This window comes from Semicossyphus pulcher, unplaced genomic scaffold, assembly GCF_022749685.1.
Source record: "Semicossyphus pulcher isolate SPU_LCO1_2020_fin unplaced genomic scaffold, fSemPul1.0.p SCAF_19, whole genome shotgun sequence".
NCBI classification, from domain to species: domain Eukaryota; kingdom Metazoa; phylum Chordata; class Actinopteri; order Labriformes; family Labridae; genus Semicossyphus; species Semicossyphus pulcher.
This window is the reverse complement of record NW_027211692.1, coordinates 5,426,751-5,442,879: the sequence shown is the minus strand read 5'-3', so window position 1 is coordinate 5,442,879 and position 16,129 is coordinate 5,426,751. Positions and strand designations below refer to the sequence as shown.

Genomic DNA, 16,129 nt, shown 5'->3' with positions numbered 1-16,129 from the left:
CAGGCAAGAATATCCTGACTGTGGAGTTTTGAGTCGTAGAGATGTGATTGTCTGTTTGCAAAAGGCTTTTTCACTTCCTGCGCAGAATTTGCTGAACTCCCTGTGATACGTAGTCCAAATATATTTTATAGGTCAAGATTTCATTGATTCAATAAGCACTCGCCAGCTCAGAAGAGTTTCTTGGACTGGAGATGATGAGTAAGTTTTAACACAGGGTTGTAGGTGTGAATGCAGACGTCGATAAGGAGCTTGTTTGCTGCTAACACCGAGCTGTTACTGTCTGTCACTTTTTCTATTGAGCGCAGCTCCAGTGGAGCTATCAGACCTTCATTGGTAATTACGTTGAATCAATGACATTAGTCATCCATTACAGGTGTTAAAGGAAGTCTTTTTCCATCCATCCATCTGTCCTCTTATTTTACATCAGTTCTTTGTGTTTGGTTGTATAGGCAGCTTTTATGTATAACACCATTCTGTAAGACGCCACAGAAGGCTGCATTAGTGAAGCTCATACTGCTCCTTTTGTAGACTCAGAGAGATGTGCCAACTATATGGTGATTAAAGAGGCTTAGTTTGTGCTGTTATCACATGTATTTGTGCTGTGTTGTTGCCGTGGAGTCGTGGGAGGGAGACAAACATGACACGTAAACCTTACATTATAATGCATATGCATAACCGCTGCATAGAGAGTACTGCAGGCACAGCAGGGGGAAAAAAAGCTGCAACATGCGTATCATTTGTGCTTCCAGTGTGATAACATCAGCACATGTATATGTAAACACACACGTGCACCTGTGAGGTGCATTTACTAAACTTGTGGGGAAAGTCGAAGGTGAGCGGTGGGAGCGACATCCTGTGTCTCCGCCGAGGTCTCTTATCAGTGTCTGCTCCTTATCGCCCCGCAGCAGCACAAACACACACAGACTATTTTAGCTGCACCATGTGAGACTAAATTATCTCCATCGATGTGTGTGGCATGACATTCTGCTGCTACTTCTTCTGTGCATTCCAGATAAAGTTGTGCATTAATGACATGCAGCAGAAACCAAGTGTAAAGTGATGCACAGATACTTCAACATAGAGCACAAAAGGTCAGTCGGGTTTTGAGTAACCCCCTCAGCCTGTACTTGTTTCTAACTGTCATGAGTTTCTAGTTTAGTTCTGGTTTTGTCTTGTATTTCGGTGTTCAGTTTAGTTTTGTATTTAGTTTATTCCGTGTTCTTGTCAGTATTTAGTCTTGTTTAGTTTAGTATTTCACTTGTGTCTCTTTGGTTCGATCATTTCCTGTTTTACTTTGTCACTGTTGCTGTGTCCGAAACCGCATACTAACATACTGCCTACTACATACTCAAACAGTATGTACTGCATACTGCCTGCCATTGGCATCATACTCAGAGCCGTCTTCTCCGTATCACGTGACTTAATCGTTTTCATATGTCCGGTCTGATCTCCGGTCCATCTCCGCCATTGTAGAAGCTCAATAGCCGCAATGCATTTTGGGGCGGTTGAGAACAACCAGTGAGCTCCTGTCTCCTACTCAAATATCCGGGCCGATCTAGTATACAGCCGGGCATTTCTCGCATACACAAAATTGCATACTATGAGATGAGAACGCATGACATACTCAATTTGACATCACGGTTAGTATGATTAGTATGATAGTATGCGGTTTCGGACACACCCCTAGTGTATCCCACTTGTTTGATTATGTGCCCTGCCCTGATTGTTTTTACCTGCCCCCTGATTGTCTCACCTGCGTCTGATTAGCCTCACCTCCTAAGTCTCTGTGCTAGGTCATTGTCTTTGTCGTGTTACCTGTGATTCTGGATTTACCCGTTTCCTCGTCGCTCCTGTGTGTTTCTGTTTTTTCCCTTTGGATTATTATTTTACTTGGACAGTAAGACTTTTGTTCTACAATTTGGTTTTTCTCTTTTTTGTCTTTTGTTGGATTTTAGATTTTGTTTTTGCATTTTTTGCCTCAGTTTATTAAACTCCTTTCATTGTCTGCACCTGGGTACTTTACCTTTTTATTTTACCCCAAACCGTGACACTAAATTTACTCTGTGCTGCTGGTAAACAGGACAAGCCTCACTAACATTTTGTCATCCAAGTTGTTTCTCAGCCGCCACAGATGGATGATTTGAATGGACACTGAGACACTAATTTCAGTACATTTCCTCACAGTCTGTGATATCTGAACAGAACCATTATCATACTGTCATACAGTATTTAGACATTACTTTTGTGCTGCCAATTTTCCGCTCAGTCCTGACACCCCTGTGGTCATAACAAGATGTGTCGCACAAATAATGCCAAACCCAGCAGACTCTGCAAACACAACTTTGATATTGGACATGTCGGCAAACCTCAGATGTGAGTCTAATGAAAACAATTTGCAACACTCGCTGCCAGTCAATCAGGTGGTCGGACAACAGCAGCTCATTTAATGTCATCTCACAGACGTGATTCAACTTTGATCGCTGTTAGGTAAAAGTTGAAAAACATCCTGGTGATGGTTTCATTTAATAAAAGTGAGCTGAGAAGATTAAATATCTATAAGACGTGTACAAAGCCTCAGGACCTGAAAAGGGAAGCCCATTCAGAAGTGCTTAAACTTTCCACCAGCAGGGGGCGACTCCCTTTTTATGGAACTTCCGAGAAAGTGAGCCGACTTCCATCTTTTCTTTGTTTGTTCAGTCATAGTAGATTACTGTTTATTCGCAACACTTGCAGAGAGCGGAAAAGCAGCCGCTTAGCTCCGCCTACCCTCTCTGGCAGACCAACCACTGCTGGCTGATGGAAAACGCGTCACTAACTGGGAGCCGCCTGTGATTTTTTTCCGCAAAACATTAATTTCGGGTCAAATCTGACCGATTTACAACTTTCATTAATCATGAATATTGTTTTACCTTTGATTGCATCAAGGTCTCATGATATCCTCCACACCAGGCATTTGAACACAAAAAATTGCTGATCACCACTTTCATTTTACCTGTGGTGTTCCTGGTCAAAAATGATAGCCAAAGGAAATCAATGGGTAGATCATGTTCATCCATCAAATGGAAAACATCCTCATTCACACCCACACATTCCCCCACGAAGACAACACGTCAGACTGAACAATTTTTGAACCAGGTGTAGAGGCGACTGAAGATGAACCAGAGATAGAGGAGGATGTCTAAGAAATGGAAGACAACCTTGACGGATTTTGGAAAACATTTTCAGTGTCTATTCTTTGTATATTCACTGCAGTTATTCATGTGAACCACTAGTCTGAGACATTGTTTACAGATTAAAAAGGTATTAAATAAAATTTGGTGATGATTAATGGTTTTTGTGTTAATGTAAGAGCAGGCAAAACAGACACACCAAAGTAAGGGGGGAGAAACGAAATTTTGGCCCCATTTAGTGTAAAACAGACTATAAAGCACAGCACGCTTTACAACTTTGCTACCATGGCCACCTAAAGGAAGACTTGTTCAGCGTTAAGTTGTAGTAAAGGAAACTCGGTTTTTCACCAGCAAAAAGTTTCCCAATTTCTATCACAGTTACTATAAACTACAGATGCACCTTGCTAACCCAGCTAGCCTTGGCCTTAGCTTATAACTGTGCCTGTGTTTGCACATATACTCTCCTCTCTAACTCCACACTCTCATTCTAATACGATATTTTTGGGTTCAGAAAACAGCCAAATGCCAAAATCATGCTCTGATTCTCTTATATATATTTTTTACAGTTGGAAAAACAGATCAGACACACATTTTCCTCCACATTTCAGCAGCGTCTAGCTCTTGTGACATTTGTATGGCAGAGAGCTGTCAGACCCAGACAGATGCCAGGCTTACAGATAACAAATGTTCCACACATGCACACCAACATACACACAACCAGGAAACAGACACTGAAGCGAACATGAGCAGAGTCAAACATGTAGTCTGACAAAGAATTACAGTGCAGAGTTGATATGTGCGCTGTGTAGAACTGCATGTGAGGCCATGTGCCTGTACATGTGAGGCACATATAAAGTCTGGTCTCCTGCAGGGACGGGACAGAGCTGATAAACGGCTTCAGTGCATTTTATTATTAAACTTGTCTACAACAAGCTTTTTTACTACTTTCATGAATTTTATATGATCTATCATTTATTACGGCTGTATATTGGCCGTGAAATGGCTTGGTGCCGAAAACTTCCCTCACACTGTGTCCTCCTTCTCTTAGTAGTTATTAACCCCTGAAGTGGAGTGAAATGTCTCATTTACAATATTTGGGATTTTGTCATATATATTCTCCATTAATGATGTAAGATGACACAAAGTGTGCTGCCCTGGGGGAGCCTACATGGACTTCATTACAAGTCCTTTAATTAGTCTTAGTAATTAAAGGCAGAATATTGGGTGCAGAAAGGCTGGAAGCCAAATTGATATGCCCATAAACATTTGCATGTTCATTGGTCAGGGTTAGCAAACCGTCACATTTTTACTGGTCAGGTGGGACAAGAGTCTGGAGAGTTGAGCTGCAGAGGGATTCAAAGGGAAGCGTGTATGACACCCTCTTTAATTAAATGAGGGGAGAGGAGGTGGGGCTGTATAATGAGAAAGTGAGAATTAGGCGTGAAGTTTGGGATCTACATTTTCTCTCCTGTTTGTGCGACCATATGCTACAGTGTGTCGTCCAGAAGGGGCTCGTTTGGTAGTACTCACCCTAAGGCACGTACTGTTAAATGTATGTATAGCTGTGAGGGATTTTGCAGTGTCAGGCTAAAGACACTTTAGTGCCTTTAAATGATGAACATAGTTTATAGTTTTAATGAGTTCAAGAGACCTTTTTTCACTCAGTAAAAAATGAAAAGTATTCCCTCATTCCCAGCTGGTTCTTAGATGGAGGACAAGCTCTTATAAAAGAGGAAATAAACGGATTTATCCCCTAATAAAATAGCATTTCAAATCTGATTAAGTCCTTCATCGGGGCGCAGTGGTTAGCGCTGTGGGCCTCGCAGCTAGAAGTTCTCCCCGTGCATGTGTGGGTTGTGCCCGGGTAACAAAACACATGCTTATAAAAAAGCATACACAACAACCAAACAGTCATGATCAAACTCAAAGTCACCACAAAAAGCATCTGTGGATTTATACTTCAGCTCTGGAAGAGAGACAGTGCTGCCAGAGCTCAATGGTAAAGCAGGTTCATCTAACGTTACTATGAAAACACCACTTCACTGCTCCAGCTAGCTAGCACCAGCTGTAGCTAACATTAGCCCAACCAAACAGCACATGAGGGAAGTAGCTTACCTTCAGCTAACGAAGCTAACTTCAGTGCAGGTTGTTCAGACAGTCTTCTTCCTGACCGTCTTCTTCATTACCATCCATGTTTGCCGTCACAATGTCTCCACCACGTTAGCATCCTCATTGCTGGAAGTCACAGTCTGTGTGTAATCAGCGGAATAGCCCAAACTCTTGTTTTTAACGGAGACGATCAGACTCTTATAGTAACTCTTAGACACTTGAAACTGAGTAACGTATTGTCTTCCCACACATGCAATCAGGCTTGCAACGATTCAAACCCACCAATCAAAGCAGCGAAGCTCAACAGTCATCAACACTCACGTCACAGGAACGACATTATGTGCATTAAAAAAAGCATGCAGTCTCTAGTTTCTCAAGCTAAATATTCAAACTCATCCAAGAGTTGAGCTGAGCTTTGAGCTGGTACATATCTGAATATCCATTATATACTTCCATAGCACACTGCAGTTTATTTATAGGTCTCTGCGGGGCCGACCTCTGTAATAAACACAGTACCAACAGTTTCCCAGGTCTCTGCAAATTCAGCAGCTGCACATTTTTCTCTGTGTCTGGTTTGGCCTTATTCATATGTTTTCCCAGGTATAATAAACCAGATGGAAATCCCAAAATGGGGCCAATCTTTAGGAGGAATAGCAATAAGAGAGAAAATCTCAGAGAATTGGGTGAGACTTATAAGAAGCTCTGCAGCCCATATAAGGAAGCGCCCTACTCGGTGTGTTGATAGAAGCAGGCAAACCTTCAATATAAAGCTTGAAGCCGGAGATGCTTTCATTAGTTCTGCTGTCTGCTGACAGCTTTTAATGCCCTGAATATTAATCAAGTTTTTGTCTGCCATCTACAGCTGTCCAGGCACATTTCAGAACATTAAATTAGAGTTAAATGACATGGTGCTGCATGAATCATTAACCCGTAGCCTCAGAATTGCTCAAGTCTACACTACAGAAAATGGACAAGCTGTAATTATACCCTTTTGGAACTGCTGGGTTGCATAAGAGCTCAAGCTGAGCGTTCAGAAAGATTTTTATTATACAAGACTTCTGTGTTCTGTTAAACATCTACTTTGCAATCTGTTGGCAAAATTTGAAAAGGAGTCTGTTTCACTGGAGGAAGGTTTCTGACAGGGTGAGAAAGAGATCAGGTTTTTACTGATGACACAATTATCATCACAATGTCTGAATTTGGTTTTTTTTTTTATTGTTCTGTTACGTTTCAAAATCATATCAATTAAGAATAATCCTTCAAACATGTAAACACTAGCGGCCAAATATCCTGACATTAACACTATCTGGAGAAGATGACAACATTGACACCTCCATGAATTAAATAGGGAGCTACTGACAGAAGCCTGCTAGCTGCTAGCTGCTAGCATAACGTAAGAGTGGAAAAAGGGAAATAGATTGCCTGTACAAATGTTTCAAAATTGACCTACCAGCTCTTCTAACAGTCACAAACACATTTTATCTCATGATGCTTACAGAAAACAAACAAGACATTTGGCAATGTATAATGTTAGCTAGCTTCTACAATATGTGTCAATAGGAGGATCCTTGGCTGTTTTGTCAGTCTGTTTGCTATGCCAAGCTAACTAGCTTCTGACTGTAGCCTTATATTTAACAAACAGATAAGGCCCCTTGGCCTTTTTCTGAGCGCCAGTGTCTTTTTTCAATTATTCCCAATGAGGCCTACAGATAAAGCGTTGCACCCAGCGTCTTCTTTGTGCCGCCTCCGAGCGCTTCGAGTTGAAAATCTCTGAACTTTTCAGAAAGGTGCTGGTGTCATCACTACCGCTTTCTTCAACAAAAAAGGCAGTGCAGTGCGCCTCGCGTTTCTGTCTGATCGGGCCCTAAGCTTGTTGTTAGCTGTGTGGTAAGTTAAACTTATTGTTGTCATAGAAACAGAACCAGCTTGCACTGTTTTTTTCTGCCAGAAAAAGGCGCTGTGTGGACACAGGGCCTAAGACAGTTGTATTCGCTTTGATAACCTGCTGCTGTACATTTTTTCCCAGTTTGGGATCAATAAAGTTCATCCATCCATCCATCCATTAAGCTTTTCATCTAACTATCTGCCAGAGAGTGGGTTAGCCTAATTCCAAAATTGTGGCAATAACAGTAATACGGGGACATTTTTGTGTCTGACACCTTATAACCTGCTACAATGGGATCAAGTTGTACCTGTTTGACTGATAATACCAATAATATAAACAGAGTTTTTCAAATTAAAGTACTGAGTCAGACTATTACAAAGCAGTCTGTTAACACCAACAATGATAAAGTGAATTAATTCCAAAAGCCAACAGTCTCTTGTTATAAATGCTTTCTTTGCTAATGTAGGAGAAAAATATGCAAATAAAAAAAAGGTTCCACTTTTAATTAGGTTGCCAATTAATTCACGTAACAGGAATTATACAGAAATAATTAAATATTTCAACTCTTCAAACACTTAAAATAATGTAATGTATTAATGTAATAATGCAACCTCAACAATAAGGCTCTTTCGTCAGTGCTGCTGTTGTCGAGCAACATGAAATAGAAAGAATTTATTCCTCCTGAAAGTCTCTCTCTCTCTCTCTCTCTCTCTCTCTCTGTGTCTCTCTTGATGAAATGTATGCTGATTGCAGGTCCTATAGCGAGCGGAGCAGCTGCCTCTGATAAGCTGCTCATTGTAATCGCTGCCAGGTGAACAAAATAAAAAAGTTGCATGAAGACTCACAGATGCAGAGCGTGGAGCGAGCACATTTTACACGGGGTGGAAAGTGGGTGTCAGGGAGTGTTTGCGGGGTGACATTTGGGAGTGAGCGGGATGGTAATTTAGCCAGCCTTAATGTGAATGACTGTAATTAGTTAAAGCTAGTTAGTCTGGATCAATGCCCATTATGTTGCACAACACTGTGTTTCAGAAAATGACTGAAAGCGATGGCCTGAATGACAAACACCACAGCCTGGCAGGTGTGCAGAGCTCCATATATCATCCGTAGTTTTGTCCGTTTTTGCCACACATTTTCGGAGTGGACAAATAATGAGCTGACTGTGTGTGCACCATTTAATAATGGCCGCTGTGGAGCAGCAGAGTTTTGTGCTATGACACCACTGCTGGTTTAATTAAAAGAGGCAGCTTTCTGGGCTGTTTCCATAAATAATACAAGGTGTTGGGATTCATCAGCTTCTATGTTTAATCAAAACATCACTTGATGGAGATAAGTTTCCCTCCAGCTAATTCCCATAAAAAATCACACACGGGTCCTAAAAGCCGCCGCAGTTCAAACCGGGACACCGTCAGCTCCACGGGCTCCAGATGAATTTAAATTAACCAGAGTTTTAAAACTGACATTTCATAACATCATGAAAAATACCTTTTTGATCTCACATTGTTACCCCAAAGAGTTTAACTAATCCATGATGTGAATTTTATCTGACAGCAGGAACAGCTGCTGCAGAAATGTGGCTCCAGTTTGTGAAAGTGTGTTACTGACATCTGGTGGAGGACAGGCAGCAGGACAAAGAGCCCAATTATAACTCAGTACAGTATTTTAATTAAGGAAATAATAACCTATGTTTGAGTAGTTCATACCTCTTAACACAAACCGGAGAAACACGCCTGTTAATCATTTCAAACACGCCCTAAAAAGTGCTTTATAATTTATTCATCATTCCAATTATGTTGCTTTAATTAAAAGGAAAAAGTAACACATATAACTGCTTTAAAAGTGGAGTTAAAGAGTCTATAGTAAAGAGTAAGTATAGGCCATGTGTTGTTGATGTTTTTGAACATACGGGAGTTAACGTGTTGAGAACCTGGATTAGCAGCTATTATCACCGGCCTCTCACAGCGGAGCAGCGGTGGGGGCTGTAACTTGACCTTGCCTCTTAATGGTTGTGACAATGGTGCCCCGTCCCACTGGCCTGTCTGCCCCTCTGCAGAGTCCATTTATAATGTCCAGACACAGTGCAGAGGTTATTCTGAGGTGCCGGCACACACAAGGTGACGGGCGCAGAGGAACAAAGGGTGAGAAATGCTTCTGTGCTTCACTTTTTATATACTAAAAAGGAGATTTATTTTTTGTGTGGGGTTTCATAAGCCTTATTATTATGCATCTAAAGTCTGTTAATCAGAACACAACATTGCCCTTTCTTTACTTTCTAACAGCTCTGCTCAGATGACCATTTTGTTCATAAGCCACAATGGTAAGTACATTTAATTTCATTGTTTGATTTGTAATTGAATTTGATTCTTAAATGACAAATTTTGTCTTTTAATTTGTCACTATGGACCTAGAAATGTTGCTTACTGCTTCTACCTTTTGTGTTGTGTTGCTTCCTTTTAAGGTTAAGACCCGAGAGAGTCCTGCGGGCCGCCATGAGCACTGTAACAAATGTTACAACGTCCACTGTCAGGTCTCCGTACAGATTTCTGTCTCATGCATGATCATCAAGTGTGGTAAAAACTGTGGCGCCACCTTCCACATGTGCAAGCAAGACGAGCACCAGCTTCTCTGCCCCAATGAGACGGTTCCCTGCCTCAACAAAGCCTACGGCTGTCCTCTCAGCATGCTGCGCCACAGGCAGGCCAGACACCTGGAGGTGTGTCCTGCCAGCGTGGTCTGCTGCTCACAGGAGTGGAACCGCTGGCCTGTTCCAGAAACTGATCTGACCTTCTACAAAAATGTGTCCAAAAACCTTGAGGGGAACCTTGATGTTGCTTTGGCTCTCAGGGACCAAGAGCTGCTGTTTCGATCCATCAAAATGAAGAACATTTTCCCTGAGTTAATGGTGCAAGATATTCCTGCTGGGGTCAACAGTCCTGCAGAAGAAGCATCCTGCTCTAAAGTTTGTGGAGAATTTACAGAAAATGGCTGCACAAGGATGGAGGAAAAAGATCTGAGTCAAGAGGAGAGGGATGCTTTGGCAAAGAGCAGGAATGTAGAAAGTATTCAAAAGTTCGACTCCTGGGAGAAAATATTCAAGAAGGAGATGGAGGGGTGCAAGCAAACTGTCAGAAACATGAACAGGAGGGAGGAAAGGGCCGAGCAAGAATCGTCAAACTGTCAGGTGGAGACGAGAGATGCACATGTGAGTCAAGAGAAAGCTGCCGTTGCTCCAAGCATGGATGGTGCAACTGGCCTCGCGCCATGGCAAGACGGGGTCCTTGAAAGGTTAGGAAGGGAAGCCAACATTGCTGACTATAACATGTATCTGGTGCACAACGGGGCAATGCTAATTAACTTTGGCCAACTTGCTGCGTGCACCCCGAGGGAGAAGGATTTTGTTTATGGGAATCTGGAGCCAATTGAGGTTGAAACTGTGCGGACATTTAATGTTCCTACCAGCTATCGAGCGAAGCGCTCTCATCTGAAGGACCCGGCACACAAGGCCAAGACCTCACACCAGAGTGTCGACACTGCAGATTTGGGCGTGTCAGTGGAGGATCTTCCAAGGTGTGACGAGGTCAGCGCCACGCTCCTGTGCTCCCTGGAAAACGAACTGAAAGGACATCTAATCTCAGAGAGCACGTCCATCGATGGTTTTTATGTCGATGTAGGAACACAAACGTACAACTTTCCTTCTGCTCCGTTCAGTACAGACTCCTCGCTTGCTGATGTCATCGCAGACAAACCTCCTGCTCTTTACGTACACGTGGAAGCAGAATCTGTCACCAGAAGACACAACAAAACAAGCTCAGCCTTCAGCTACATGTGTGGCCACTTCTTCCGCCGCGACGAGTACCGCTCTCATTTTAGGAATGTGCACTCTGACATACAGGCCTCTCTCGTCGGCTGGTTCCAACAACGCTGCCCCTTAGCATACCTGGGCTGCACTTTCACCCAGACAAAGCTTCGCCCTGCAGGTCACCCAGCGACAATCAAATTCTGTCAAGATGTCAGCGCCTTTGTCCTCCAGCCTGACGTCCCTTCATCCCTCTGTGAAGAAGGGAAAACCTGCAGCCTTCAGAGAAACACTGAACACAATGTGGACCCCCTGAGCAGCCTGCCCCTGGAGATCCTGCAGCACATTGCTGCTTACCTCGACAGTTTTACATTATTTCAGCTGTCCAAGGTTTCCCGTCTGATGAGAGAGGTGTGTGCCACATTGTTACAGGAGAGAGGGATGGTCTCCCTCAAGTGGGAGAGAAAGACGTACACCCACGGGGGAAGCTCCTGGAAATGCAGAAAGAAAGCAAGTATCCTTGTTTGTTTTGGGCTAAATGCTTGAATCAAAACTCTTGCAGAGAAAATCTTATGTCATACCTTTTTTAATCTCCACCTTGCACACAGTCGAGGAAAGGTAAACACAAGGCCAAACTTTTATGTCTGTTCCATTTTAGTATCTGGCACTGCTCTGTTACCTGCCATCGGAAAATCAGTCATTCACACCGCCTGACAGCTGCTGCATTGTAACACGCTCAGACTCTCCACAGTCCTCTCAATATTACAAACTGAATCACAACCACGTTACAACAGTTAATAGGTTCCTGCTGAAGCAGCCACCGGAGATTTGCTGTATTTTTGCATCCAGCTGCATATCGGGTCAGACACGGGAAGTGTTTGGAAATAGGAAATGTAGTTTTCTTGACCTTTGTGTTGTGGAAACCAGACAGCTTTAATATAGAAGCTAATTTAAGTCACACATTATAAACACTAATCAAGGAGAGCTCTGTAGGATGCGACCCGCCGCAAATTAAACAAAACAAAAAGCATCTAGATCCCGACCTTTAATAAAACACTAATGGCTGTGTGCTGGTGCATTCTTATTGGGTTGTAACCATGATTTTTTAATCGTGACAGTGAAGAGACTTTAGGTCAGGGGTCTCCAACAGGTTGCTCGCCTGGATTGTAGTTGCTCGCCTAGAGGTTCACAGACTCTGTACAAAAAATCAGACGGCAGTAAATGCACCTACAGATGTCCCACCCCCTCAAATACAACATAACAGGATAGGCTGATCAGCTGTCAATAAAAAACAGTGATGCTCCTGGCAAGTTTGCCAACGTCTGAATCTAACCAATCACAACAATGTTGCAGCAACCTCCATCGACAGGTAGGGTCAGTTATGCTGTACGCTAGTTGAGCTAAAGTGAGGAGTTCGGTGCTGTTAGCCTGTTTAGCCATATTTATGTTGGGCAATGAAGACGGCCACGCCAAGAAGAAGCAGAAAATGTGCACGACAAGTGTGTGTACCTCATCTGTGGCACCAACGTTTCAGTCGACAAAAGAATCAAAATCGGACGGCACCAGCATTTACAGCGACGTAATGCAAGTAGCTCTTGGCCCCTTTCACTTTTTCAAAGTAGCTCTCAGATGAAAAAAGTTTGGAGACCCCTGCGCTAGAAAGATAGGAGTGAGTTGAGTCACACGCAGCAGCTGGATAGCCAGATTTTCTCTATTTACATTAGAGCACAAAGCTAGGCCCTATAGCCCCCACGGCTTAGACCGCTAGGCCACAAGGACGCCAAGTGGTCCATTTGTCTGAGCCTTAGTGACACAACAGCTGTTTGAGTTTTGCATATTAGCGAAATCCTGCTTGGAATTATGAGCCCTGTAATGATGGCATTTTAAGTCGGTCAGATTCACGAGCATTGAGCGTTGGCCATTGTTTTCTTTCTGTCACTGTAGAGCAATTTTCAGATTAAAATGCTATCAAACGTCCACAATTTGTCAAGGTAGATAAGTGCATAAATAACTCTGATTACAGCTGCAAATTGTATTAAAGAAGCACTGGATCTAACCACATGGTTAGACTCAATGCATCAGATTTTCTTTTGCTGTTTGGCTCACCTTTTAAAGCTACTTTGAGCTATCCCACTGTCAACAAACAAACATAAAAATAACCTCTTCCTGGAGGAAATAAATTAGAGGAATGAATTAGAAATGCACACGTGTGTATTTTTACTCTGACTATCTCTGCACTGCAGCGATCATGGGACAAAGAGCGTGCCGATGATATCAGCGATGTGGAATGACTCGAGGCCTCGCTGGCAGTAAACCCAGTGCTACCATAACAAGTCAGATATGTGATCATTCATGGAAACAAGGTGTTGATAAGACTGTGTGGATGACAGCTGGGTATTTGAAGGGCATCACTTGTATCATCATTTGTTCTGACATGTGATAAAAATACTCTGTGATCTAGATTCCTCGGATATGAAACATGAATTGAAACTCCAGCTCTACAGCTGACAGATATCATGACAGCAGCCTCTCATTCCTTCCTCAGCTCTCTGTCTGTGTCTGTGTGTGTTTTACAGGTTTGGGAGTTCAGCTCTCTGTTCTCCTCGGTGGACAGATGGAGCTTCAACAACACTCCCTCCATGTCAGAGCACCTGAAAAGCTGCTCCTTCTACCAGAGAGAGGAGCGCTCTGAGCCGGTGGCTTTAGCCTGCCTGGGAGAGGTCAGAGACAGATATGCAGGAGTGAAGAATAAAAGATAATGCTCATGGTCTCTGTGGGCGGACGGCTACACGAGCAATGCCATGTTTAGAATCACTTAAACTGCACCTACAGAACTGTGCAGAGGATGAAGGCTCTGCTGCTTATACAGCTACTGTGCAGGAACAAAAGTGTTGAAGCCACATACTGAGACACTCTACAAGACAAATTTACTTTGGCATAAGCTGCAGCATCTGAAGATTTTGATGTGATTTACTCAACCTCTTTTTTCTTGTAGCGTCTCCTAAAACCATTTTGCCCGTAAGCAGGAGAAATGCTTCAAGATGTTCCTGTTTATGCGGTGTTTATTGAGAGAAGATGAGACTTAAACAATCTCAGCGAGGACACTAAGTGCTCTAATTTATTGATACAGTGCTTTAGAAGGGCCCTCACATTGTGTGATATCAGATCAGCTGCCTGTGTTTGGCACACCGAGCCCACGAGTGTTTGTTCCTTCTTATTTCATTCTGGTGCTGCAAGGCGTTACTTCAATCCTGCTTTATTTGACTGCTTTGGAAATGACAAGACTGACACCTGGTGGAGAAAGGGCTGAAGTACATCATCAGTGTGGAGGCATAAAACAAGTCTTGTATCGAACACATCTGTCATATGTGTCGTATTTAATTAAGTAAATGCATGTTTTGTTATGAACTCATCACTTGTATTAAAATAAAAAGAACATTAAAAGCTAAAAAAATGTCGTTTTATTAAGCACAGACTTCCTCACAGATCACAAACTCTCCACACTAACTACTGCATCTCAAATGCTTCGGGGTTGCGTAGTTTGTTGATCACCTCCGACAGCATTTTGTTGCACAGGGCCGCATACGGATTAAGAACCACAGCCTGCTGTCGGGCAAATTCACTTCCAAGAGCAGCTGCTTTCTCAAAGTCTGCCCTGGCGTCGTCATTCTGGCACACTAATCGTCGTAAAAGGCCCCTCTGCACCAGCGCCTGGCAGGCAGTTCGTCCAGTGCTGCTGCTCAGAGAGATGGCCCGGTCCAGGTCCTCCAGCGCTCCTGAGAGGAGAGAAGAAGAGAGCGCTGTGAGGCGTCTGCAGTGTTCACTCAGATTAAAGTGAATGAATTTGCTTTGATCACATTTCTACAAAGTATTTAAAGAATGCAGTGAAATGAAAGATGTTTTTTGTTTGTGTAAAATGTAAGTGTAACTTCTGAATCTAAAAAGTACAGCAGCTTTAATGTATTAGTCGTCTTAATGCCTGCACTATGCTGAGGTGATGAACTAGGACATATTAAGATGAATACAGTGCTATAGTAATTCTGTTTTAGCTCTGTCATACAGCAGCGCTTCAGCCTAAGCTCAGTTCATTTTACATTTTCTGCATATTCTTTGACTCGTGGGCGTTTTGTTGGGGAATATTCAGAAGATCTTGTTTGTCAGCCTGAACAACAACAACTGGCACCGGGTAACAGACAAATTGAAAAGCACCACCTATAGATAGCAACTCCAATTTTAGAAACAGACAACGCCAGTGAAGAGATGTTACAGTATTGAGGACATGCTGTGATTGACAGCGTCCTCTCCTGTGAGAGCGAGAAAAGCAACGCCACTGCAACTCACACGTGCCGAAGAGGTTTAACAAGCCAAGAAATAAAAGGTACAGTAACGACTGCAGCCTGCAAGATCCGTCATGTTTGTCAGATCATTTTGTACTGAAAAATACACTGAATTAACTACATGTGGGTCACATTTTAATGATGATTACAAGGAATCCTCAATCCTTCAGAAGATTTAGATTCGACATCAGTAAAATGCCAAAATCGCGGTAATTCTGTGCATTCAGTGAATACATCCCTGCCACACAGACGGCAGGTTAAAGCAATGAACAGGAGGCTGCTGCAGAGCCTGTATTGTAACACTGCTGACAAAGTGCATTAGATAGACAAAGCTCTGATATGGTGTCACGCTGGCCTCAGACTCGACAGTATGATGTGTCGGCACACTGAGCTCGTCTGGAAAGGGTTATTATTGAATTTGTGGCATGTACCTGCTGTGTTCCCCTGCAGCCGCAGGGCCTGGGCCCGGTTGTTATAGGCTGAGGCTCTCCCAGGCAAGATCTGGATTGCCTGGCTGAACAGTTGAAGTGCAGCTTGCAAATCCCCAGCCTCTGCTGCCGTGACACCCTGCATCTCCAACTCTTTCACTTGCTTCAGCAACTCTGTGTCAAAGCCACTGTCTGGCAGGGCGAGATAAACAGGTTGAAAAAGCACTCAAACTCAATTGACAGGTACCGTGGCAAGCAAAACACAGAAACGTCACCCAGAACTCAACTTGGATTAAAATGTCATGTCTTTTCAGTCCAGGAATGGAATGCGTTCAAATAAATTCAATATGCTAAGAAATGATAAACATAAAAAGCTGTGACATGATATGCAGAGACACATCAAG

General features: G+C 43.0%; 2 protein-coding genes across 2 annotated transcripts in view; one reads left to right on the top strand and one right to left on the bottom strand.

The window, feature by feature from the left end:
* The first annotated feature begins 9,458 nt into the window (after positions 1-9,458).
* On the top strand, positions 9,459-14,283 carry LOC138597272 (F-box only protein 40). The gene is made up of 3 exons (XM_069668853.1): positions 9,459-9,481; positions 9,623-11,470; positions 13,537-14,283. Exons 1-3 carry the CDS (start codon positions 9,479-9,481, stop codon positions 13,717-13,719), a joined length of 2,034 nt encoding a protein of 677 aa, XP_069524954.1. The 5' UTR covers positions 9,459-9,478; the 3' UTR covers positions 13,720-14,283.
* A 151-nt stretch (positions 14,284-14,434) lies between these two features.
* Positions 14,435-16,129, bottom strand: part of ttc36 (tetratricopeptide repeat domain 36) — a 76,182-nt gene continuing 74,487 nt past the window's right edge. The window contains exons 3-4 of the mRNA XM_069668221.1: positions 15,729-15,917; positions 14,435-14,736 (exon numbers count right to left, since the gene is read on the bottom strand). Coding sequence (XP_069524322.1) covers positions 14,468-14,736; positions 15,729-15,917 — 458 coding nt within the window. The 3' untranslated portion in view covers positions 14,435-14,467. The remainder of the gene's footprint in view (positions 14,737-15,728; positions 15,918-16,129) is intronic.

Bases quoted from the DNA above. Each gene is read 5' to 3' on its own strand.
- LOC138597272 (XM_069668853.1), top strand. The intron at 11,471-13,536 runs GCAAGTATCCTT...TGTGTTTTACAG, and splicing joins CCTGGAAATGCAGAAAGAAA to GTTTGGGAGTTCAGCTCTCT.